The 25029-nt window shown below is 43.4% G+C and overlaps 3 protein-coding genes across 3 annotated transcripts; 1 reads left to right on the forward strand and 2 right to left on the reverse strand.

The window, feature by feature from the left end:
• Nucleotides 1-3634: 3634 nt before the first annotated feature.
• Nucleotides 3635-5664, reverse strand: LOC120696904 (E3 ubiquitin-protein ligase WAV3-like). The gene is made up of 2 exons (XM_039979935.1): nucleotides 5511-5664; nucleotides 3635-5354 (listed from the first exon to the last, which is right to left on the reverse strand). Exons 1-2 carry the CDS (start codon nucleotides 5554-5556, stop codon nucleotides 3814-3816), a joined length of 1587 nt encoding a protein of 528 aa, XP_039835869.1. The 5' UTR covers nucleotides 5557-5664; the 3' UTR covers nucleotides 3635-3813.
• A 2998-nt stretch (nucleotides 5665-8662) lies between these two features.
• Nucleotides 8663-13089, forward strand: LOC120696905. Its single transcript, XM_039979936.1, has 3 exons — nucleotides 8663-8795; nucleotides 8952-9350; nucleotides 11166-13089. The coding sequence occupies exons 1-3, from the start codon at nucleotides 8742-8744 to the stop codon at nucleotides 12759-12761; spliced, it is 2049 nt and encodes a 682-aa protein (XP_039835870.1). The 5' UTR covers nucleotides 8663-8741; the 3' UTR covers nucleotides 12762-13089.
• A 2714-nt stretch (nucleotides 13090-15803) lies between these two features.
• On the reverse strand, nucleotides 15804-20171 carry LOC120696906 (GDP-L-galactose phosphorylase 2-like). The gene is made up of 6 exons (XM_039979937.1): nucleotides 19547-20171; nucleotides 18691-18791; nucleotides 17811-18116; nucleotides 17538-17723; nucleotides 16723-16983; nucleotides 15804-16445 (listed from the first exon to the last, which is right to left on the reverse strand). Exons 1-6 carry the CDS (start codon nucleotides 19662-19664, stop codon nucleotides 16119-16121), a joined length of 1299 nt encoding a protein of 432 aa, XP_039835871.1. The 5' UTR covers nucleotides 19665-20171; the 3' UTR covers nucleotides 15804-16118.
• Between the last annotated feature and the right edge of the window lie 4858 nt (nucleotides 20172-25029).

The raw sequence follows: 25029 nt of genomic DNA on the forward strand, positions 1-25029 counted from the left end.
GTTGGCCATAGAAATCTTGCACACTCGCTCAAACTCAGTTCAAGACAGTCCATAGAAGTCAATACAACACTTGGAAAAAGAAACAATCCAAGAAGCAATCAACTCCAAGTCAATTCGGTTGCAAAAAACAAGAAAAACAGCAGCACCGGTTTAACCGATGCATGACCATCGGTGCATCCGAAGCTTAGCGAAAGAACCGATGACCCCACGTCGGCTCAATTTCTCAGTGCAAATTGGAATCAAGTGAAGATAATCTAGGTCACCGGTTTAACCGATGGACCCAAAGCAAGCATCGGTCTAATAAGTATACTTTTACTCAGAGAGCTTGTTTTGGAGGGATAAAATCTGCTTTAGCACCGGTTTAACTGATGCCCTTACAGAGCAGCCATCGGTCTAATGGACATACTATTACTCAGAGAGCATGTTTGGGTGGACAGAACTTATCTTCAGCACTGGTTTAACCGACGCATCTAAGGAAGGCATCAGTGCATTAACAGTACTATTACTCAGAGACATTCAGCACCGATTTAACCGATGCCCCATCGGAGCAATCACCGGTGTAATGACGCAAACCATCACACTGTGTCAGGGTTCCAACTGCTACTATTTGGACGCAGAGAGACCGGTTTAACGGACGGCACCCCATCGGTTCTTCCGATGGTCCCGATTTTTGAGCAGTGGGTTTGCAACGGCTATGGGGGGTTCTCCACTCTATATAAGACCACCCCCGACTTATTTATGATGTCTTTGATGCATTGAATACCTGAGGCTACCCAAGAGAAGAGAAGAGAGTGCTTTGAGCTAAGAGATGAAGATCTAGAGCTTGATTGTGTTCCAAACGTGAAGAAATCAACCTTTGCAAGTGTAGCAAGTGTGTTTGAGCTTAGGGCCAACTGAGTGTAGGTCAAGTGAAGATTTAGAAGCTTGTTACTCTTGGTGTTTGACGGCACCTAGACGGTCTTGGTGTTTGACGGCACCTAGACGGTCTTGGTGTTTGACGGCACCTAGACGGTCTTGGTGATCGGGAGGTTCTTGGTGAGCTCTTGGAGTTTATGGGAGCCCCAAGAAAAGAATATTGTACATAGTGTGAAGCTCGCCGTTCCGGAGATGGAGAATGAGCATTCTTAGTGATCACTTGCTTCTTGGTGGAGTAAGGGAGCAATACCCTTGTGTGGGTGCTCCAACGTGGATTAGGGGGGAGCGTCAACTCCTCGATACCACGGGAAAAAATTTGGTTGTCTCGTGTCCCTTGCATTTACATTCAAGCAATTGATTTACTTTGTTTGTGTTCTTGCTCCTAATTGCTTGTTGTTTGACTAAGGACAATCCCATGTTAGTGTGACCTTTTGTTTAAGGTTTGATCTTGCTAGTGTGTGTCTCTCTATAGGCAAGATGAGCATGTTAGTGTGTTTACCCACTTTAGGATCTTTTGCTAGTGTTCTCTAGTCGATAGGTCTCAAATTTATAGATTGGGCAATACTAGTTTTGGTTAAGGACTAGCTAGAAATTTGAAAAAGTCCCAATTCAACCCCCCTTCTTGGGCCTCGATCCTTTCAAATTGTAGCCCCTTAATAATTAGACTACATGGATTTCAGGTAGACATATTTTTGCTGATAAGGCATCTATTAACAGCCTGTGGTTTAGGCAGGACAAAGTTATCGAAAGCAGATCGCATCACCAACACATTTTGCTAAGCCACATAGAACTTAGTATCATCAAACACATAATTACTAAGAATATATATTTGAAGAGCTATCAGGCAAACATAGGGTCAATAGTGACCAGGAAAAATGATGAGTGTGTGCCATAAGTCACCCCTAACAAGAGTAGTGTGATGGTATTAACCATATCCATCACTTGTAAAGCCTCCAAGTCAGGGTTTGACTATATATGTTAGAAGGATAACATTGTAAATTTTAAAAAATTGCCAAGCTAGTCAGGATCAGGACTTGGAGCTAACCAATTGCTCAGTTCTCATAACTCACACAACTTTCATGCCACCTATCTACCCATGTGGAAAAATTGCCAAGCTATTAAGTTTGAACTCGCTTAATTAAGGGCCCATGTGTAGTGGGGTGTATATGCTTTCCACTTGTAATAAGCACTTGCCTTGCAATATTTCCATTTTTATAAGGACTACTTGGGGATACCTGAAGACAGAGGGTTAACGGGTAAGCAATCCATCGAGGGGAAAGGCGATTAAGCCCGGGTCGAGCAATTTGACCCCTCCAGAAGGGGTCCGCCTCGCCCGACCATCGATCAGGTAAAGGGAGTGTGCCCAGACAAAAGTCAGGCCCACCACGACCCGTGCCGCACGGAGACTGACAAGCGGCGTGGGATGGCAGATGACAAGACGTGCCTGACGCCGTGAATAGTGGTATCATAGTCAAATAATTTGTGAATTAGCTTACCAAGTTAACACATAATTTGTAAAATTAGCTTAACTTCAAAGTGAAGGTGTTTGATGAGGGGGGGGGCATTAAGAATGTAAGACCTTCAAGCACCTTATCAAATACTATGATCGTGAACCATCAGGTTTTGAACTTGATCCTACTAAATCCGCATCAAATTCAAAGCTAGAAACACAAACAAATAACAACTAATTTAGTGAACTGATTGGCATCAAGCGATATTGAGGTAATATTCAAATGTCTCGGCCCGCCCAAGTTAACAATTCCAAGAAATAGGGACTCTTGTTAATGAGATGATCATTTCTGAGTCAACTCAAAACAAGAACCCACACCACCCTCATCATCTCTTGCAAGATCATTTTACTATTACTAATTGGAGGTTTTTTTTGAAGCCTTCAGGTGAAGCCATCTAGGATATTAGGTGGACAGTCTAAAAAAATAGAGAAATCTTACAAATTCTCATAAAAATTAGAAACATCCGGCCATCAATTATGCAACTCTAATCATAATAGCCATTGGATCTGTTATGTTTTTTAATAAATTACCCATCTTTGCCATTATGAAAATAGACTAAAGTAACCCCCTAAGCATGTATCTAAATTACCCACCTCTGTCATTATAAAGAACTAATCTAAAGTAACCCCCTAATCTTCATGTAAATTACTCACATATGCCATTATAAAATAATATCAAATAACCCCCTAAACTTTTATATATATTATCCAATGATAACATAATAAAAAGTTAGAATGAACCCCAAATTTGAATCAAAATTATGTTATTATAATAAAATCTTAAAGCGCATCAATATAAAATTCTAAATTACTATCCTTATCATTATTAATATATTATTTATATAAACATACTAACCATAATGTGTTTGTCACCATATATTCATGTATAAGAAAAGAAATAAGAATACCAATTTTTATGTTGTTCACATAGCTCAAACAAAGTGTTCAATTAAACACATATCAAACATATATGGAGGTGTGATGTGAAGTGAGAAGAAATTATTAGTAACTAAACCTATCACATTTATTACAATTACATAATGATAAATATATATCTTTGCAGTATTGGATTAGAATATTTAATTGGTTAAAGAGAGTGTGAGATAGTTAATTATTAGATATCTCTAACTAGCCCGTGCGGGAGCACGGGTTGATGGACTAGTTAAGTTAATCATGGATTCACATAAGTCAGATCATCATCATCATCACAAAAAAAAAAACCTCGCTAGGTGATTTCCCATTATAATTTCCCACTTGGAAACAAATACGCACTCTGACTTGGAAACGAACATTATATTTGGCAAACAAATTACGCGACGACGATGAAAGGAAACGAGCTCAGCATGCACGCGTGATTGAATGAAGAGGGGAAAAAAAAGAAGAGGTAGCTAGGTGCTTGGCGCGACGATCGTCTCAATGGCCTGCAGCGCCTCGATAGCTTTACGGAGGTAGTAGGCGAGCTCGGTGGAGATGGCGCTAAGCGGGTTGGCAATTATCTCTTTCTTCGCATCCTCGTCGGCGGACGGCACCGGCGCGTTGGGGTCCTTCTCAAAATTCTTGGCGTGCTCGAGGTAGGTGTCCATGCGCGGCGTGGCGAAGAGGCGCACGCCGCCGTCGACGTCGCCGTCCCTGGCGGCGTAGCGCTGGCGGCCGTGAGATGTCTCGGAGGCGAGGGCGTAGGGCTGGCCCTGCGCCCTGTAGAGCTCCGGCGTGTCCAGGAGCGCGATGAGCCGCAGCAGCTCGGTGCGGAGCGCGGCCGCCAGCTTCTCGCCGTCGTCCAGCACGATGTCATCCAGCGCGTTATGCGCGTCCTCCAGCTTGTACCGCGCCTCGTCGAGCCCGCCGGCGTCCGCGAGCAACCTCGCCTGCCGTATGGCGTCGGCGTGCTGCCGCCGGGTGATCTCGGCCTGCACCTGCCGCGCCTTGACGCTGGCACCAGGCGCCTGAGATGGGGACGGGGTGCGCTTGATCTGGATGTCCTGCGGGGCCTGGGGGTCTCGCGGTCTCGCCTGGGCGGTGAAGCTGTGCTGGGCCTCAGCTAAGGGCGCGTCATACTCCTCGCTGGACGTGGCGGTCACGTCCTTGAGCGCGAGGGTGATGACGACCCTGCGCCCTTCTCCGGCGAAGAGGGTGGCGAACTTGATGGTGATCACACCGGTGTCGGCATCGGTGTCCTGAGTGTAGTCGGTGCCGGGGAACACCTGTACAGTGTCCACGTCGCCCTCCTCCGTCTTGGGCGTAATTGTGAGCGCCACGTCCTGCGCCACCACGGTGAGGAGGCCACCAAGCAGCTGGGATAAGGCCAGGCTCACCATGGACCCATCGGGCAGGTTGCTGAAGGTCCCGCCCGGTGATTTCCTGGCGATGTCGCTCATCAGCTGGTGGTCCGTACCACTGCCGAAACCGAACGTGTAGATGGCCACCTGGGCCGGGACGACGACCTGCCTGGCATCGCCGGAGGTCGGATGCCCATCGGACATGAGGAAGATGCTGGCAGTACGGGCAGTGGTGTTGACGCGGCCAGCGATCACATCCAGCCCGGTATCGAGGCCTGCCTGGATATTGATGTTGGTTCCACCGCTGGCCCGGAGGCCATCGATGAGAGCCTTGAGGTCGTTCTGGGCAGCTGGTGTCATGGAGCGCAGCGGGCTGAGCCTGGTGGCGCCGTCGGAGAAGGTGACGATGGAGAGGCGGTCAACGGGGGTGAGCTTCATGATCACGAACGCCATGGCCTTCTTCATGCTGTCAATCCTCTCCCCAGCCATGCCGCCGCCCACGTCGAGCACGGCCACTAGGTCCAGCCCCTCCCTGACGGCGGTGGAGGAGGTGGCGTTGATCTCCACCTCCGCCGTCACCGTGTCCGCCGTCAGCGCTGCATCCTCCTTGAAGTATTTCACCGGCTTGATCGTCACCAGACCCTTGGTTCTTCCTGCACTCCATACAGCATGTAAAGCAAAAAATTATATATATATTATTCCATCAATAATCATGCATGTCTATTATTATATATATTGGTTCCAAGAAAGAAAGAAAAAAAACATCACTACTTCTAATAAACTAGCTAGGGGTGACGGGATTAATGTACCAGTATTGGTAGTAGAAGCAGGCTTCTCATCATCGGTGAATGCCATACTGCTACGACTAGCTAGCGATATAAGCAGAGCACTGCTGCCTGAGTCTCTGTGGATGTATCCCCGCCCCCCTTATATATAGACATCTATCTATAATATCTAGTGCTACAGAAAACCGCTCTAGTAGCTGGATTGATGACTTGCTATCTCACTGCACCATGCATCTCTCTCTCTCTCTCTCTCTCTCTCTCTCTCTCTCTCTCTCTCTCTCTCTCTCACTCTCTCTCTCTCTCTCTCTCTCTCTCTGACATTTGGTTACGCGACGTCACAACAACAAGAATAATTCGTTTTCAATACGCCCATTATAAAAATGACTTAGAAGCTATATGACTCGGTTAGGCCCATATATATCATGAACAAGATGTCGTAACAAACAATAAAATGTCATGTGCTTGTACTATATGAAGAAAAGAAAAGCATGCTTTCAATGACCTAGCTAAACTTAGTCTTCTTGAAAACTATTACAGAAGCCAACTGTCTAGCCCCCTGACATTAAATCGAATACATGGATGTGGACAAAGTTGACTATGAATAGGTGAGAACTGAATAATGATGGGCGCGTCACGCGTGTACATACTTGACCATGGATATCTAGAATCTAGCTAGACACAAGCTAGAATATTACAACTTTTTTTATGTTTTGCTAACTTGGATGATTTAGAGATAACATGTTGTTGTCTAGAAGGGAGAACATTAGCTAGTAGATATAATTGTAAGGCATAGCTCATTTCCGTTATGTCATGTCTACTCTCTTGACTTCTATTATGAGACGTACTCTATTTCGGTATGACAGCTCATGTTGTGCTGTTTTTCATTTAGAGGAAGCGACTTCGGCTTACCAGTTGAGAACCCCCCGAACTTACCGATCGATAAAACCCGCGAACCCTGACTTCTCTGGCCAGCGAGGGGATTTTTCTAATCTCAATCTAAAATTCGCTCCCACGGGAGTCGAACCCAGGACCCGAGAAGTGCTACCGAAATCATCTAACTATAAAGTCAGCTAGAGGCCCGTTCGCCTAATAACATCAACTATGTGTCACAAAAGTAATCTATTAATAGAACTATTGGTTAAAGCCTCGTCCTACCTTGTAATTTTAAAACAAAGAAATATCTCATAAGTCAAGCCCCTATTATTAGATAGTAATTACACATACCCAAAGACTACGAGTGAGTCAAGTCCTTTTTTCACTTCTTACAACTCTAAATTGACATGTGGCAGCCATGTGGGTATATGCAATAATAGAGCCAGACGATTACGTATTGGCCACCTATCTCAGGTGATGAACAAGATGACGTGGGGCATATTATTGTACTCGTCAATGGCGACATCAAAGAGAAAACAAAGCATGTTTGTATTGACTCAGATTTGATTAGTTTAGTTCTTAATAATTTGCACTAGGCAATCATGACCAAACCTTCTATTCCTCGGTCAGTTGATAAGTTATATATATGTGCCTCGACGGCATTTCTACATTCTTGGATTCATTAGATGACCCATTTAGGTCCTGTTTCTAATGGTTTTACAAATGAAGAGTCAATAATTGGTCTTCAAGCAATTCCATAATTCGTTTGCAAAACATGCGTGCATGTGAACTACCACCAGGTTACATGTGCACGGGAATGGTGGCGGTTGAATGGAGCCGGTTATATATCATTATTGAGCTTGATCTATACCCAACATTGTTTATGCACTCTAGCCTAGCTACATACATACAGATCGATTGATGAATCAAGGGTTCCTTAGTGCATTCAGTTGTATAAGTTGTCATCGATGCCGCCGCATAGAAGCAATCAAGGGCCGATCTACATGAGGGGCTAGGGGAGATGAAGCTCCCCTATCTCCTCAATATCAATGGATACCCCCACCCCCTCCCCCTATATTTTTATGAAGAAAGAATGAATAAGAAGGGGAGGAGGAAGAAGAAGAGAGAAGCGGGGGGGGGGGGACGAGAAAGGAGATGAGCCCCTTCTACATGTATTGGCTGGATTCACCACTGGAAAGCAATAATAGCTCCCGTTAAAATGAATTTATTTTTAACTTCATGGTTTCTTTTCTCTCTCCTTTTTACTAAAAGTCTGGTTTACTATATATCGAAAAATGCATATTATCAAGTATCAATTAGTACCTTGTAAAAAATTGAGACCTAGAACCATTGACTTGGTTAATTTATTTGCTTGTCAGCATGTTATTCCAATCAATTTAGAATACCACATGCATGCATGTTGTACTATCTACGCTTATATTTAACCAACATGGCTACAACTTGCCTCACACATATTCCTTGATTTTTCTAGTCTTTCTCGGGTGCGTCTATTCATACAATAGGACGTGCAACTAGAAGCCATATCACACTTGATTATGTTTGGATAATATTTTTTCTAAAATTTTTTTATTTGTTCTGGAACAATTTCTATATATAGAATATTTTTATCTTATTTTGGAACATTCTTTATTTATTTCGACACAATTTCTATATTTAAAATTATTTTTTATCTTATCTTAGAATATTTTATTTTATTTTAGAATAATTTTGTCTCTAGAATATTTTTATCACCAGTGGACTTGTGTGCGATAGCATGACTTCTAGTCGTACATGTGCAATAGACACACCTCTTCCCCCCACCATATATCTGATCAGGCTTCTTCTTCTCTGGTAGAGGCAGTCTCCTCCGGCAAGCTTTCCAATAGCAAAGTTGCCCAGCCTTAGCTTGGATCGATCCGAGTCCGAGCTAGGTGCGTGTTTCTCCGCGTGCACCTTCATTCAAATCCTTCCTTCTTCCCCTCGGGGCTTAACGTGCATGTCATTCCTTTTTTTTTTTTCATCTAGTACTACTATACGTCATCCGGATATTCAAAAAAATATTTTGCCACTATTTTGTCTTCAACTGCTAGTCTGCAACATTGTCAATAATGTATACAGTAGTTATAATAATGGACTGGACGCCAGGTCGCGGTCCATAAAATTATTTAATTCCCTCGTTTACACCTCATTTCTCGCTGGTGACTTAGCTAGCTTTTGATTAATATAATTAATTTGCAAAGCTATCTATCGCTAGTTAGTTCTATATATACATACATACCATTCATGTCCTCAACCCCAGAACAAGACAAGCAATACACTCTCTCATCCACACTTTTGCTTGCTACCAGATCGACCTTAGCGAGTAGAGTACTAGCTGGGAAGATGCCGGCGGGCCTTGGGGAACCAAGCTCGCGAATCTGCCGCAGCACCACTTTGGTAACAACAACTTCTCTCTCTATATATGTGTTCTTCGTCTGCCTACTAGCTAGCTAATTCCAGGGAATAAAATTATTGGCCGGCCCATTGTTGGTCAGGGCTAATTTCGACTGTTAACTAGCAGATGCAGTAACTGAGATGCGTGTAATAATTTAGGTGAAGGTGCAGCCGTTCACGGGAGCCGGGGCGGTGCCATGCACCCAAACGCGCAGGAAATTCCCGGTCCTGGTGCGGGTCACGGCCGCGGCGGCCGCGGCGGAGGAGAGCTCCGTCGTCGGCGTGGACATCGTCGCGGTGCTTGACGTCGGCGGCGGCGGCGGGGACAAGCTGCAGCGCATCACGAACGCTATGAAGGTCGTCATCAGAAGGCTCGGCCCTGACGACCGGCTCTCCATCGTGTCCTTCGACACCGACGTGCGCCGCCTGACGGAGCTCACCCGCATGTGTGACCAAGGCCCAAGCGCCGCTAGGAACGTGGTCATGGGGCTGTCCACAAATGGTGCGGCGAACACGGGCCCTAGGGCGGCACCGGCTGCTCTAGACGAGGGAGCAAAGGTACGTGCTTGTTTGAAAGGAATCAGCGCTCGATCAATTTAAAACTTTAACCTGTGATTTTAACTAGTTTGTACAAAACATAAACTAGAGCATATAGTGTTCCAACCTACTACCCAAAATAAGAGTATTGCAACCTATAGCCGTTTCTAGTTTGGAACTACTCAAGAAAGTAAAGTCACACATTATTTGCAACAAGAAAAGTGCAGAAACGTAAAGAGTAGGTTAGGAAAAGGCAAAACTCGGCACGCCAATTTTTTTCGTGGTATCTCTAGTCTACGGTGGAGCTCCACCAAGGTATGCTCCCGGTCACCAAGTCTCTTCCAATTAAGAACTTGGTCTTGCCACTAAAGCTCACACCAAGTAGGTGAGATCCTCGCTACAAAGGCAATGCTCACCACCTCTTGCACCGGTCACCTTGACGCCGTCTTCACTATGGAGCTTCCCACGAAGGAGGGGTCTCTTCGTCCTCTGAACACGGCTGTCGACGTCACTCCACATCAAACTGGAGGGTCGAAGACTTTTCTGCGAGTCACCAAGACTCTAAGGGACCGGCACACTAAGATTACAGTGCCGGTTAGAATCAAACACAAGGCAACTACATCTTGCTCTCACACTCTCACTTAGCCTAATAATCTAGCACTAACACTCACTAAGCATGTGCTAAAGGCATTGGATATGATCACTAAGCTCTATGGTGGCTAGGATGTCTTCTTGATGTGTATAAGCTTTATTTAGACTCCAGCAACCTCAAATGAGCGAGTGAAGGGGATATTTATGGCCCAATTACTCCAAAACGTTGTTGCTTCAACGATCACAAAAAGTACAGTAGTGTTGAATGAACCGATGCGTTGTTTAGGTGGGTGTCGGATCATCCAGTCCCTTCTTTTCAGCCACACTGGCGGAGTTTAGTGTAATGCAAAGGGGGCCATGACCCCTCCTGGCTATTGCAAATCTCCACTATATGAATAGTAAATCTGCTACTGTTCATCGATTTTAAGAGAAAATTAACACAGCTGGCCCCCCTTGATTAGTTGTTGAAGCTCCGCCACTGTTCAGCCACATAGCCGTTGCCCCGGCCCTTTCTACCACGCCAGTTTTTTGCTTGCGTCATTACACTGACACTTCATCCAACAATCGTCATTCGGTGCTGAAGGGTTCTCTCCCCAAAACGTTCTGTCACTTGTCTTGCTCTCTGGATGATTAAAGTACATTTGCACCGTCACCTTCTTCAAGGGTGTCAGATCATCCGGCGCTTTAAGGACTTTTTTGCCTTGTCGTCGTTGCAATTTGCTATTGCGCCGACGCGTTCATTCTTGATTCTGTCGATTCATCTGACACTCTCATTCATGCTGCCACTTGTCCAATCCACCTCCCCCTAAAATATTCTCTCTAGTTTTAACTATGATATGGATACCTTGGATATGGTTTGGACTATCTTGTATATATGTGAATTGACAATTCATCTATGGAACCTAGAAATCCTACAAATTTGAGATCACAAATTTGTTAGGCCCATAAACTATATGTTGTCACTTACTCACTGAAATCACAATAATAGCATTAATGAGGCCATGTTTCTTACATTGTTATATATATTTAAGAATGGTGTCATATATTAAAAAAATGGAGGGTTGCATTGCAACCAAAAGTAACTGCATAATAGTGTAATTGATGGTTGCTAGGATTGCACCTAAAATTTTTAATTTTCTTTTACTAAGCAACCTGAAGGAAGTTATACAAGCAGTAATAACTAAGTTCTAGCTACTACTCCATACATATGCAACTTATAAGTATTTTGTTTCATACTGCTTACAGATTCTAAGGGAGCGTCGTCATGATGAGAAGAGCGGCCGTGTAGGCTGCATCGTGTTCCTGTCAGACAGTGTGGACACCCAGATCTTGGGCGCGTCTATTAGCAGCGACTTCCCAGTACACGCCTTGGCCTTGGGCGCCGACCACGACCCCAAGGCCATGAAGCACATCGCCGTCGAGACCTCCGGCACCTACTCCTTCGCCAACAACGACATGGGCAAGGTCAAGGACGCCTGCGCGCTATTCACGTCCGTCCCGGCTACATCCGTGGATATCACCCTCAGGACTCACGAGGGTGCTCTCATATCGTCCGACGAGAAGAGCTCCGACGGCGGGCGGTCCGCCGTGATCCGCATCGACAACATGTATGCCGGCGAGAAGAAGAACTTCATCGTCTACCTGGCACTGCAAGCCACGGAAGAGGGGGAGCAGAAGCTCCTGACTATCGGCGGCCGGTATCAGAACGTTAGTGAGAGCAAGAACCTTGCTGACACTGTTGTTTCGGTGATGCGGCCAGAAGAGAAATACTCCGTCGGCAATAATGTCCCTCGTTGGGCGGAAGCGATCGCACGAATCAAGTTGTTCTTCGCACGAATCAAGCTGTTCTTCATGGGTATCTCTATCTGTGGCTTAGTGCCACAGCCGAGCACGGCGACGACGCAAGCGATCACTTCCAAGTTGCAACAAATATGGCAGCATTTCTGCAAATCAACGGAGGGCAAATTTAAAAACGCTCTTCAAACCATGGAAAACTTGAACCAAAATATGAAGAGGGGCATCAACAAGGTGCCAGGGCTGCCGCTGCCTTACAAATTTTCATGGCCAAGGAGCCGAAACTGGCAGCGTGCAAGTGCAACCACCTCGAACGAACCCAGATCTCCCGAGACTGCTGGTGATTTCCAGACCCTACAGCAAGAAACAGAAGACATTGTCCAAGTTCGGGATGGAAACCATGGCAACACCACCACTACCACATGCTGGGGAAAAATCAGAGCTTGGGGAAGAAACCTGCACCCCTGCTCTCGTTTGCTCCCGGTCCGGGGTGTTGCCGTAGTACTTTTCCTGGCCTTGCTCCTTCTGATGTTGCTCTACTCTGGGCTTCAAGGAACCTCCATGACAAAGAGCATAGTGCTGCTGCAGTATCCAATGTTTTTATTCCCGAGCAACTATTATGCTGCTTTGCATGCAAACGAGGCCAAAGTTCCCGAACTGCAGGATCCCGCATGGAAGAACGGCCAGCAGGGACAGGAGGTGACTGATGAGAGCTCATCGCCAGGACAAAGGCGCAGAGACCATGCTGATGATGCTACCAAGGTAATTTCTCCAGTTGTGATCTCAGACAACAAATGCGGTGAAGGCCATGGCTGTGACCGTGATACATATAGGGAAAGTGATTTGGTTGCCAAGATCTTGAACATTATCATCACCGGTGTTCAGGAGAAGGAAATGGAGTTGAAGTCTCTTCTAGTTGAAGCTCAGTATGATCATGTTATAAGTGCTTTGGTTGCCAAGATCTTGAACATTATCATCACCGATGTTCAGGAGAAGGAAATGGAGTTGAAGTCTCTTCTAGTTGAAGCTCAGTATGATCATGAATAACAAATCTCTCCTGATGGTATCTGGAATAATCAAAGCATTGCGTGTGAAGCGCATGGTGAATCCAGAATAATAGAGAGGGTAATTCTCTGGTGGTACTCCTTAATCAAGATTAAGCGTTATATATGGTGTAAACGGAGTGCCTGAATAATGCTCATTTATTTGTTCCTTCTCATGTACCCGCTGCTATGCCTGCGAGTTTGTTTAGTTTTTAAGAGTCTGTGCATGTTTAAAAAGAGTTTTTGTTCCTTCGCATGTTTATTTATGTAGGTCTAAAGAAGATGTATTTGCAACTTTTCTTTGAATGCAATTATGCTAAGTTACCTGGCTAGTGCCCAAGATATACTTCCTCCGTCCTAGAATGTAAGGCACTCTGGAGTTTTTAAAATAAATTATGATTATTTAGAAAAGACTCTTTTATCCTTAATTATTAAATATTAGGAATGTGCAAATTAAACTAGCATCCCTTTCTCATGCACCTTCCCCACATACACCTCCCCTACATGGTTGCATGTGAATCTTTCTATTGGGAAAGACCCGAAAATGATAAACACAATTAAAATGGTTGGATCCACTCTCAACCCAGGTTGCCTTATATTTGAGGACAAATTTTGAATCTCACAATGCCCTACATTTTAGGACAGAAGGAGTATATGCTTTTAGACGTGGTTAAATGGTTTGGGGAGTAATTTCAGAAAAAAAATTAGAGAAATCTAAAAATTGTACTCAAATTAGAATTTCTAGGATTTCTCTAATTTTTTTAAAGTGTCTACCTCGAATCCTAGGTGGCTTTACGTAGAGGTTTAAAAGAAACATCTGATTAGTAATAGTAAGATAGGCGCCCCAAGCACAGGTCAGGTCAGGTATGACGTACTCTTTTTTTTTTGAAAATAAGGGCAGGAGTACTGTCAAATCATATTAGGAGAAGGAGAAATCCAGGTCTTACAGATAAGCTATTACATAAAAGCGAAAAACTCTCACCACGGGTCCAGGTCCAGGTATGACGTACTCTTCCCAAGTCCTTTTTTTAATATGTATGTAGTCTTGGTCAAATAATTCATACCACCGTCGATCTAATCAAAGATTAAAAGTCAGCCCCCATGCATGCTTAACTTACGAACATGCAAATGGGTTTCAGGTGCACAAAGACATTTGACACGACAATGTTGTATAGTGTAGCAATATTACAAAATTATATCACTCGTCAACAAATGACTTTCTCTCTAATTTTGTGAAATTCCTCGTCTGAGGTTTAGAGTTAAAAACTCTTGTAACGCTTTGTTGTATATATCCACTTGTGAATATAGAGGCCGAGTTAATTCTTTATCTAAAAAAATCATCAAGAAATGAAAGAAAAAATAAATTATGTTATGGATGATGCTCTTCATGGTTTTTTTCCCTCAATTGTTTAGGGGAAAAGTCCAATTTTCACCCTCGAACTATCGCAAAAGTCTGATTTTCAACCTGCAACTACAGAACTGGAAAACATAGGCCATCCAACTGTCAAAACCGGACAAATTTGGCCCTTGGGGTGATTTTGAAGGTGGTTTTGCATTTTTTTTAAAACTAAATAAATCTAATTAGATCTAAAAAATCAAAACTAATTCACTTTAAATCAGAAAAATATGAAACTAGTACCAAAATTTTTCTAAAATGTAACATATCTATTATTGCTCCATTTGAATCTTAGTTATTAAAAATAATAGGCATAATTGCAAGCAATCAAATATTATGAATATAAAAAAAGATCGGAATAGCTCACAAGTCATGTGACAATAGATAGGTTACATTTTTAGAAAACTTTTGATACCCATTTCATAATCTTTTGACCTAAAATGAATTACTTATAAATTTTTTAGTATAAAATTAAATATTTTTAATTCTCACAAAATGGAAAACCACCTTCAAAACCACCCCAGGGGCCAAATTTGTCCGGTTTTGACAGTTGGATGGCCTATGTTGTCCGATTTCGTAGTTCAAGGTTGAAAATCAGGCTTTTACGATAGTTGAAGGGTGTAAACCGGACTTTTCCGATTGTTTAGTAGGATTGGAGGGACTGATTTGCTAATCGACTTATTTGGAATCATGTAACGCCATCCTATCTACGTCATACCACCTGACGTACTCCTCTCAAGTCCTCATTGACTTGTGGATAGATCATATTCTAGTATTAAAGGCCTATCATTATGGCTTTGCCTTGCAGTATATAGTCGTTAAACAAAGAAAAGTTTTCTAATTCATGAATTAGAAACCAACTTCTCAACTCCAACAAAACTAGATAAAAATCTTAAATGAAGAGGTAAAAGACAATGTAAAAAAATAAAAAACTTCTTAAAGGGTGGAGAAACCAACAACCTCTCCAAATATTGACTCTCCATATGTTGGAACTTTTGTTACTCACTTCCTTTCTATCCTTCTCACACGCGTGGGCCCTGGACCCACGGCACCGGCCAATCAAAGGTCGACAGACGCTGCCGGCAGGTACGGCGGAGGCTGCCAGCGAGGCCAGCACCACCACGACAAGGAAGGCCACGCGAATCTAGCTAGGCGGTCGCCAGCAGTGGGTGAGCACCGGAGAGGAGCGGCGCCACGGCAGAAGGCGAAGGCGGCGGCGGCGGCTATGGTCAAAGGCATGGAGCTGGCCGACGGCGCGCTGGGGCGCTCTCTCCGACAGGAGGAAGGAGAGCTAGGGAAGACGGCAGTCCGTAAACAGGTGGATGCTTTTTTTTCTTGTGAAATGCACATGGGTATTATCCTTTCCTGCAATCCTTTTTTTCCAAACACAACCACTCAATTCCTTTCCTAAGGAATGAATAACTCCAAAATTCTTATGAAAAACCTTTTTTTCCAAACAGGCCCTTAGTTTTTTTTGCCAGTCATATCCTTATGGGCCGAGGTAATATTTTGCATTTAAATTTTTAAGAATCTTTTACACAAACGGTCCGACTCTGTAAATTGTTGCTGAACTGCAAGCCTGTGAAAATCAGGTGGCAAGCAACGAAACATTTACACATTCGCACCAGAACAATTGCTATCTCAAGTAAGTTCAGCACATAACAAAGCGATCCACAAGGTAGAAACATAGAGTAGATACTAGCCATGTCCATTACATTTCACTTAAGTTCTAAACGACCCAAACAATACACATAGCCTCCGCTTAATATTGCAGAGCACAGAATCACTCAGTCACCACAGAGAGAATACAAAAAAGAGAGCAAGTTGTGACAGAGCACAAGGCTCACGCGCACAGACCAGACCAGGCAGCAGTTCCACATCACAAGGACCTTATTATGGCAGAGCTATAGGCGACCATAGACAACAATGACAACGCTTAATAGCGCAACAGCCAGCTGTACCGTCTCACTGGAGGACGAGGCAGCCTTCTGCAACAGGCAGAGGGGCAACAGGGACAGGCGTGTAGGTTGCTTCCTCACCCTCGCTGACTTCCTCCTCATCGGCCTGAACCAGACCAGCAGCAGTGAAGATGTAAGCCTTCACTTCCTCAAAGCGTTCTTCAGACAGGGAGACCTCGGCAAGGAGCTTCCACGCAGAGGTTTCAGATGCCTCCTCATAGTCATTCCTCCGCTTCAGCACAATGTGACCACTGATCTCCCACACAGCTGGATTCACCTGGGTGTCCAGCAGCTCTTGGCTCACTTCGCCTAGAGCCTGCTTCTCAGCGTAGCACTGCATTATTGAAACAGATCCAAATTTTAAGACGCTGTAAAGAGATTTCCAGTAATGCAGACAGAACTACAGAGAATGTAACATGATATATCCTCTGTTTCCCTAATATAGACCTTCCAAAGTTTATAGGAGTTGCTTACTAATTATCATCTAGCAGTGTTAATTACCATGAATCTTACAGCTACAATGTTATACAGGCAAATGATTTGTGAATGCTTATTGCTACCTTAAATGCACGAGAGCACAGTTTGGTTCACAATTGCGTAATGATATTTACCTGGGGGAAGAGGAAGATCCTCTTGCCACAGTCTGAAATAAGCACATTGTAAGGCACATTGTTGTCCTGCAGCCAAATGCAAGCACTGGAAACCGCATTTGCCAGGTCGTTCAGTGTGTTCCCTGCCTCAAATACCAGGCCTCTCACAGGATAATTTATCAGCTTGGACACAGTCACCCCACTCTTCCTTGTGTCTTCAGAAAGAGGGATCTTGTGGGTAGCTGCCTTCTCGACAGGGAAAGGCACTGACAAGTAGTATGCCTGTGAAAAAAAGATTCAGTGCTAAACACATTTTTTTTCAAACAAGTTACCACCTGCTGAACAGGCCAATTTGTGAGCTAATGATTTAGATCAAATGCATATGACAGTTTTCTTGCTTTGCAAATGCACGAAGTTCAATATCACTACAATAGCTACTCCCTGTCCTAATATATACTAAGGCATAAGGCATAACCACTTTTTACTCAAGTCCCATAATATAAGGTGCTCTCTCTCTCTAGACACATGTACATCGATGCAGAAATATTAGTGTTGATAGGGAGAATTAAATACATTCCATGGTCTTTGAACCAACCAGAGGTGGGCAGGTGGCTACACCTTATATACTGGGATGGAGGGAGTATCTCGAAACTGTTGGTTCTGATGATTTTATCAGAAGAGTACAAGTGGACATGACATTAAGACAGTACTACTATCTGAAGTCTGAACAGTACTGGAGTAAATGTAGAAACTGTGGGTGTTTGATGATTTTATTAGCTATTTGGTTACCATTTTGAGGTGAGAAGTAAATTTAGATACCATGCAAAGTTCAATACCTGAAAGTGGAGGTGATTGATGGTAGCGAAGGCACCTAAACTATTGTAACCAAGCCTGAAGTATGGACTGGCTGCCTCTGCTGCCATCTGCAGCGCAAGCAAGAAGCTCTCTGGATCAATCTTCTGAGGCAGGCGGTCCAGAACATGGGGAATGAGAAGCACGTGTCCATATTCAATTGGGCTCACCTGTAAAATCATTGCAAACAGTCATTGGCATCAAGAATAGACAAGATGGAATGGAAGTCAGGTTATCATTGTGACTGAGCGATATACATTGATAGCAACAACATTTGGTGCACGATCAGCAGCAGTGATTGGAGCATTATTCAGGAAGTAGCTGTCATCCCCAGCACCATTCTCAAATTGGAAGAGCACCTCTTCCTGGCCAACTTTGGTGAAGTTGAACTTGGCAGGGTCAAATGGCTGAAGCACACGGTCGACACGGAACTCAGTAGGGCGCTTCTTAAGGTGGCGCCCTTCATTCAGTTGTGCAACAAACCCAAGGTTGCCAGGGATGACTTTGGTCTTGCAGGCAGTGACATCATAGCGGAATAAGCCCCGGGCCATCCTGTCCTCCCACTGTCAGGATACAAAGCAAAACACTGAATTCAGAATTCAATCTAGGAAGAGAATGTGGAACTAGACTTGACTATTCATCCATTTCAGGGAACTTTCACAAAAAACATCTACTACTTGTTTGGGATGTCTTCCAGAACCCAAGTAAAACTGATATTATTCCAACCAGTGATAGACATTTAGATTCACATGTGCCATATTCGAGAAGTTCTAGTGCCATAGTAGGTAAATTATCTCTATCCAGTATTTAAAATTGCATGGAGAAATACAAATTGATATCTCAATTCACTGTACTTACAGGAATGAACCATATACGACAATATCCAGTGCCATCGTTGCAGGAACTAAATGTCTCAAATCATCTTAAAAGTCTAATATTTATGCATTTGCTACTGCTCAAGTGCACCATAACAAGAGAGGATTATTGTTGCCAAATATATTTACTTAACTTTTGAAGAAAATTTTCAAATATCTTACTGCATGTGGACTAAAATAATTCCTAGTACATCTCATCCAAAGCTAGCACAGTTAAAAGTTGAGTAACGTTGTGCAACCAACTCCACATGCTTTTATTTACCTCAGCTAGAAGGATATTGACAAGGGACTTAGTTGAAGCAGCATCCTCCTGTGCAGGTTTTGCCGGATTTGCCTTGAAAGCATAGAGGGGAAGCTTGGAAACTGCTCAAAGAGAGACATGGAAATGTTAATTCCATAGAAGTGTAGCCTAAATCGCTACGTTCACGGCAGGTGAAGAAAAATAGTATAATGTTTTTTGTGCGCCCAGACTTGATGTAGTGCTGTAGCTCATTCCCTATTTTAACTTATGTCTTCAAGTGAGGTTTTTATAGTGAGTAAAAAAAACATATTTTCCAGTGATCTATTGAAAAATGGCACACAAGCAAAAGGTGTACAGTAAGTAAGCAATCATCGCACATACAAAATTCACATAAATACAAAAGGCTCTCTGTTTTGCCTGCGATACGATGACATGGGTTTCTGGCTGAGAAATTTTTTTCAAAAATATAGTAAATATCTAGTGGCCCAAGATGTTACTCCTACTATTTTCTATGCTTATTTAATCCAATATAATTGGAGGTTGGGAAAGTGCCAGTTGTTCAACCCGAAACCGGCGGCGGTTATAATGTTTAGCCACAGGGGGGGATAAAAATAGAATAGCACGTATAAAAAAAGAAAGAGCACACTGCTGTGACTGTTTTGCTGAGAAGTCTCCCAGCTTTGTGGAGCACAAAGTTCCCGAATCAGGCACAAATGTCCATGGTAATTTTTTTTAAAAAAATGGCAGGATCCCAATCCATAGAAAAGCTACTGAGAATTTGCATCCGGATTTGGGACGAAAACGACGTGGTATTTGATTTGACCGTAAAACAAATCGAAAGGAAAGGAAAGGAAAGGGCGGCGGGTAGGTGGCTCACCAGGCAGGCAGCAGTGGCCGAGGCAGTTCCTCCCGCATCCGGCTCGGGGCTTGTCGGCGTCCTCCTGGTAGTTGGAGACGACGGTGGGCACCCTCCTGATGGTGAGCTTCATCTCCATGGCGGCCGGCGGCTCGCTCTCGGGCGGTGTCAATCAATCTCTCGGGTGTGTGTTTGTCGGGGTCGGGGGGCTCAGCAGACGACGGTTGTCAGGAGGAGGAGGGGGAGGGGTCAGAGAGAGGGAGGGAGGGGAGAGGGGTGGGGGAGCGGCTCAGAGGCAACCGCCGCCGGCGAGGAAGAGGAGGTCGGACGGGCTCCCTCCGGCCGAGGGCAGCGCCCCGCGGCCGCCGTGCGGGGCGGGGCTGGTGGCGACGGCGGAGGCGATGGTGCCCGTGGGCTCCACCTGCGCAGCTGCGGGGCCGCGCCGGGGGGCTGCAACGCTAGCCGTGATGCCTACCACTCGGCCACGCCCGGAGGGGAGGGGGGGGGGCTCGTCGGGGATCGGGTCGCGGAGGCTAGGCTCCTGGAGGAGGCTGCTGTTCCTTCCCCTCCTCGTGTCTCTCTTCTCCGGCGAAGAGAGCGGCGGCGGTGGCGGGGTCGTTGGGAGTTGCGGTGGTGCGTGCGCTGGGGTTGGGTTGGGTTTGGGAGGCGTTAAATAGGCGGTGGCGTGTTCCCAAAAAAAAAAAAGGCGGTGGCGGATTTTGTGTGGCATGGGTTTTGTGTGGTGGATGTGGATCTGGACACGCTCGCGCCGGATCGGGCCAGGCTGAGGCTAGGCGTACCCTTCTTTTTATTCACCGTCTTGGGCTGGTGTACTAGTCTCCAGCTCTACATACCGCTCAAGTACCAGCCTCAGCCTCTAAGCACCAGTCAGGCAACAATATTTTTCTCTCACACCACTCCAACTCTAGCCTGCCGAACAGAGGCATTTTATTTTTCTATTTTCAGGTATTCTTTTCTGCTTTCTGCTGTGTGGTGTCTCGTTTCAGATCTGCAAGGAGCGTGGTTCTCCGGCTAAGAAAACTCATCATCTTCACATCTCACACACAAGGGCGGCGGTCCTGGGATGGGAATAATGGGAGGAGAAAATTAAAGAAAGCAACAAATTAAACACGCGTTTTGCAACTCGATCACACACTCCGTTAGCTGTGTACACCTCCCAAATTATTAGTCGTTTTGGCTTCTAAAGTGTTTAATTTTCGCTATGCATCCAGATATATATCATATCATGCATAACAAACTCGATATATCTAGAAAGATCAAAATAACTACTACATCTGTTTCAAAATATAAACATTTCTAGATTTGGTCAAATATTCTTATGAATGAATTATTTTAAATATAAACACTTATATATTATGATATAATTGTTTTCATAATGAATCTAGTAATATTATTTTTATTTTATAGATTTTTATAAATTATTTACTATTTATAGTCAAAATTAAATAAATTGAGACTAAATCTAGAAGTGCTTATATTGTGAAACAGATGGAATAATAATTTGAAACAGAGGGAGTACTTGTGATCTGCTGTTCGTGTATGCTGCTGATCTGCTGGGGACGTACGCTAGCCAAGTGGAGTAGCTAGCCACAACGGTCGTCGATGCAGGAGTAGTGCGAGCCAAGTAAAAACGAAAGCTCGCCGTGGACCAAACGTGGCATCTCCAACCCCGTGCTTTTCGAGTGGCGCCCATGCATCCGCTGCTCACCCTTTTCTTAATCTCTCCGGCCCGGTTTTCTAACTCCCCCTCCCCAACAGTTTTTATCCACACACGTCACACCATCAGCGCACTGGCACGGGACCACGTCGCCGGCCGTGTCACTACTACTGGCTATAGCTACTGTACTTGCCACGAAATTTGTTTGCTTCCCCTCTCTCTCTCGTCCTTGACCAGCTGCCAGCTAGTGGCACGCACCAGTAGAGCCGGGATGTACATGTCACCATGTGTATACGTGCATGATATGTGGCCGGGCATATCATCATCAAAACGTTGTGCGTTGGATTTTTTTAATTACACAGTACAACTCAGACACTCATAACACACGCACACTCACATCTCTATGAACACACATACGCAAACCCCACCCCTATGAGCATCTTCAAAGACTGAGCCGGCAAATTCTTGAGATTGACGAAATCACCACAGGCGTCTCGCTGTCGACGAGAACGTCGCCTACCACTTAATGCACAACACCATTAAATCCCAGAATATTCGCTTTCATGGGGAATCGAACTCAGGATCTCAGGTGCTATCGGCTCTTATAATCACTAGGCTACAGACCCTTTCGCCGTTGTGCGTTGGATGTGCAACAACTCTATCATCCCATTTAATCCCTAGTTCTATTCTACCATCCCACCAGATCTCTAGTTCTATTTGATGCATGGGAGAGAGACAAACATGGAGGCGAGCAAGCTAGCCGCGGCGGCGGTATCTCGGCCATGAATCTTCATGCCGCGCTCTATCTCTGTTATTCTCCCGTGGGTATCCTGCATGGTGATTGAACCAGAACCAGATCTTTGCATGTCCTACCTAACTAAACCCAAGTGCAAAGGAGCAGCTAGCCACTGGGCAACTGCGGAGAAAGATTCTTCTTCTTCCTCCTGGACACACAGCTTAACTGGCCATAGTAGGTATCAAAGTAGTTGGTATACTGACAAGTCTGCACCAGATCTAATATTCTGATGATCTAATCCCACATCACATTTGTTCGATCCTAGCTAGCTTGCTAGTGCACTAGTTCCAAAAAATTCACCTACTGATTTTATGCAGCTAATACTCAGCATCGCATGATTCGGTTCATGACATTATCGCGGCTTTGGAAATATTATTGTTTGTAGAGTTTTCAGCTAGCACTAGATGATACTATATTAATTTTCATAATTTTGCACTATATCTTGCTCTTATTTACAATTGATTTGTTGTATACACATATAACTCCATTTACACTATATATTATGTCCGAATCGGCCGACCCATTATACCCATTGGATCAACGAGGCCATATATAAATGATAGATTGGGTCGACCTGTAGTCTCACAGACTACAAATTGGCCCTGAGGCCATAGAGGGCAGGTCCTCGGGCCGGCCCATTCCCATCTTGACTGACCGGCAACAGCACCACCAGCCGGTTTCTTTGAGCTCCTTCTCACGGAATACTATTAAATCAGCCATCTTCTAGACCAGCCAAAACTAAAATAATATGCCTGCAAAGAAGCCATGTGGTGGGGCAGGATCCCCAAGGATAACGGTCCAATTCTATTGTATCTCAAAGCTGCTCCAACTAGCTCGGGACCTATCATGGGTAGATGCTTGAATCCCATCATGTCTTTCCGATCTGATATATTGTCTAGGACCTTTAAGTTCAAAAATTGTCTAGGACCTTTAAGTTCAACTAGGCAGGTTGACGCGCTTTGCGCGCCTGTAGCAAAAGATTTGATGTAAAATAATAATAAAAATATATTATCGTATATTACAGTTAAAGCAATATCGTGTTGATATATTTTGGCAACGTATTGATGTATTGAATGAAGTGTGATAGGTATAGTTGATAGATTGTCATATAATTATATTTTGCGAGTTTATGAAGTGGAATTAAAATCCAATAAGTAGTAGGGGCTAGCACGTGTAGACGTAGTGTATGAAATATGGTTATTGTTTTCATGTAAATAAATAATTAAATATATTTTGTGGGTGGATTCCAATTGAATATTATGTGGGTAACACCTAAATAACACACAGGGCCCACATGGGCCCTGTATAAATAGTACATAGAAGAATTTATTTTGTGTATATTAGTAGATATAATTGATGGATTAGCTTACACTAATTATTAATTTTGGTAGAAAAATGATAGGGTTAGAAATGAATGTATGATTCAATTATATTTTGCGAGTTCACAGAGTGAAAATAAAATCTAATATATAATAGAGGTAAATGTAGTATATAATTTTTTTTCATAAAAAACTAAACATTTAAACACATGGGGCCACTTTTTAATTTTTTTTTATTTTTAATTTCGAATTATATTTCTTTATTATGAACAGTACCCGGTGGGGCCCACATGAATAGTACCTTTCTATTATTTTTTATTATGAACAGTACCCCCGGCCCCACATGAACAGTACATTTTATTATTTTTAAAATGATGGACAGTCTGGCGCGTTAGTATAGTACTCAAATATTGTCTAGGACCAAGAAAATTTCAGGTCATATATTTGTGCCGAGCTATATATATTAATTAATTCAGAGCGCGCACCAAATTAAAGGGGCAAATAATCACACAGAGAGAGAGGGAGGAAAACTTAAATTTGCGACCGACCAAACACATGCATACAAGTGTGAATTGTTCTGATCTGAGAGTCTAATTAGTAATAAGTTCTGTCCTGTGTGTCTGACTGCGCGCGTCAAATATGACTGCCGTTGTACTCTAGAATTATACATACAGAAAAAAAGAAATTATCATTTGTCTTTTAATAAAGAAATATTTTTAATATTTTGGCCTCTCTACCTCATAGTGTGAAATATCCGCCTATTATTAAAAAAACCATATATAGAAGAAAAAAATAATGAATTTAATAAACAACTTATTATAAACAAAGTCTATTAATTGCTAAACCACCATCCATTTTTGCGAACATCTCCATAGCCATAGACTCCAAAAAGCTCGACAAGTCTTTGATATATAGCATTCTTGTCCTCGTTCTGAAGCAAAGCCCAAAATTATCGTTTGTTTAACACGTATAGTACCAAGTATGAATTGAATAATTAACAAGGTATGCTGTGTTGTTAAGGACATACAAGTACAAACTAAAGCCGTTGGCAGCTTCCCCAGCGGTTGACGCGTAACATTATTATTGGTACAGATCGATGATTGTTATTTTGGGTGGTAGAAGTGTAAAACCCAGTGAACCTACACCGAGATAGCAAGGCTCGGCTAGTCGGCTCCAAATTTCCAATGCGCGCGGACAGCAGGCAAGCACAAGCACAAGCACGCGCATGCCGTTCCAATTTTTTTTCGTGCAGTGCAGGCATTAGTGTATCCTGATGATGTTTGTTTAATTTGTCAGCGCACATGCAGTATACTACTACTGTACTATATATCAGATCAACTTGGAAGAAGCAACATATAATTTATTATCTTATTATTTGGCCAATAAATGGAGCCTCTACATTCGCTTTCAAGGCATAGAAATTCTCGCATTAATCGGAAAAAAATAAAAATTACACACCACTGTCATTACGATAAAAATTAACCTAAAATACCTCTGTGCCTAATTAAAAATCACCCACCAATGCCATTATGAAAAATTAAATATAAAATACCATTTAGCTATGTATCAGTTACAAATATATACTATTAATAAAACCTAAAGCTAACAACAATCAATCAAAATAAAATGAAAATAAGAATAATTATCTGCATAATATTATTAAAGCTCAACAAATCAAATTGCTATTATAGGTAGATCATAGTTGAATTGT

This window comes from Panicum virgatum, chromosome 3K (genome assembly GCF_016808335.1).
Source record: "Panicum virgatum strain AP13 chromosome 3K, P.virgatum_v5, whole genome shotgun sequence".
Taxonomy (NCBI): domain Eukaryota; kingdom Viridiplantae; phylum Streptophyta; class Magnoliopsida; order Poales; family Poaceae; genus Panicum; species Panicum virgatum.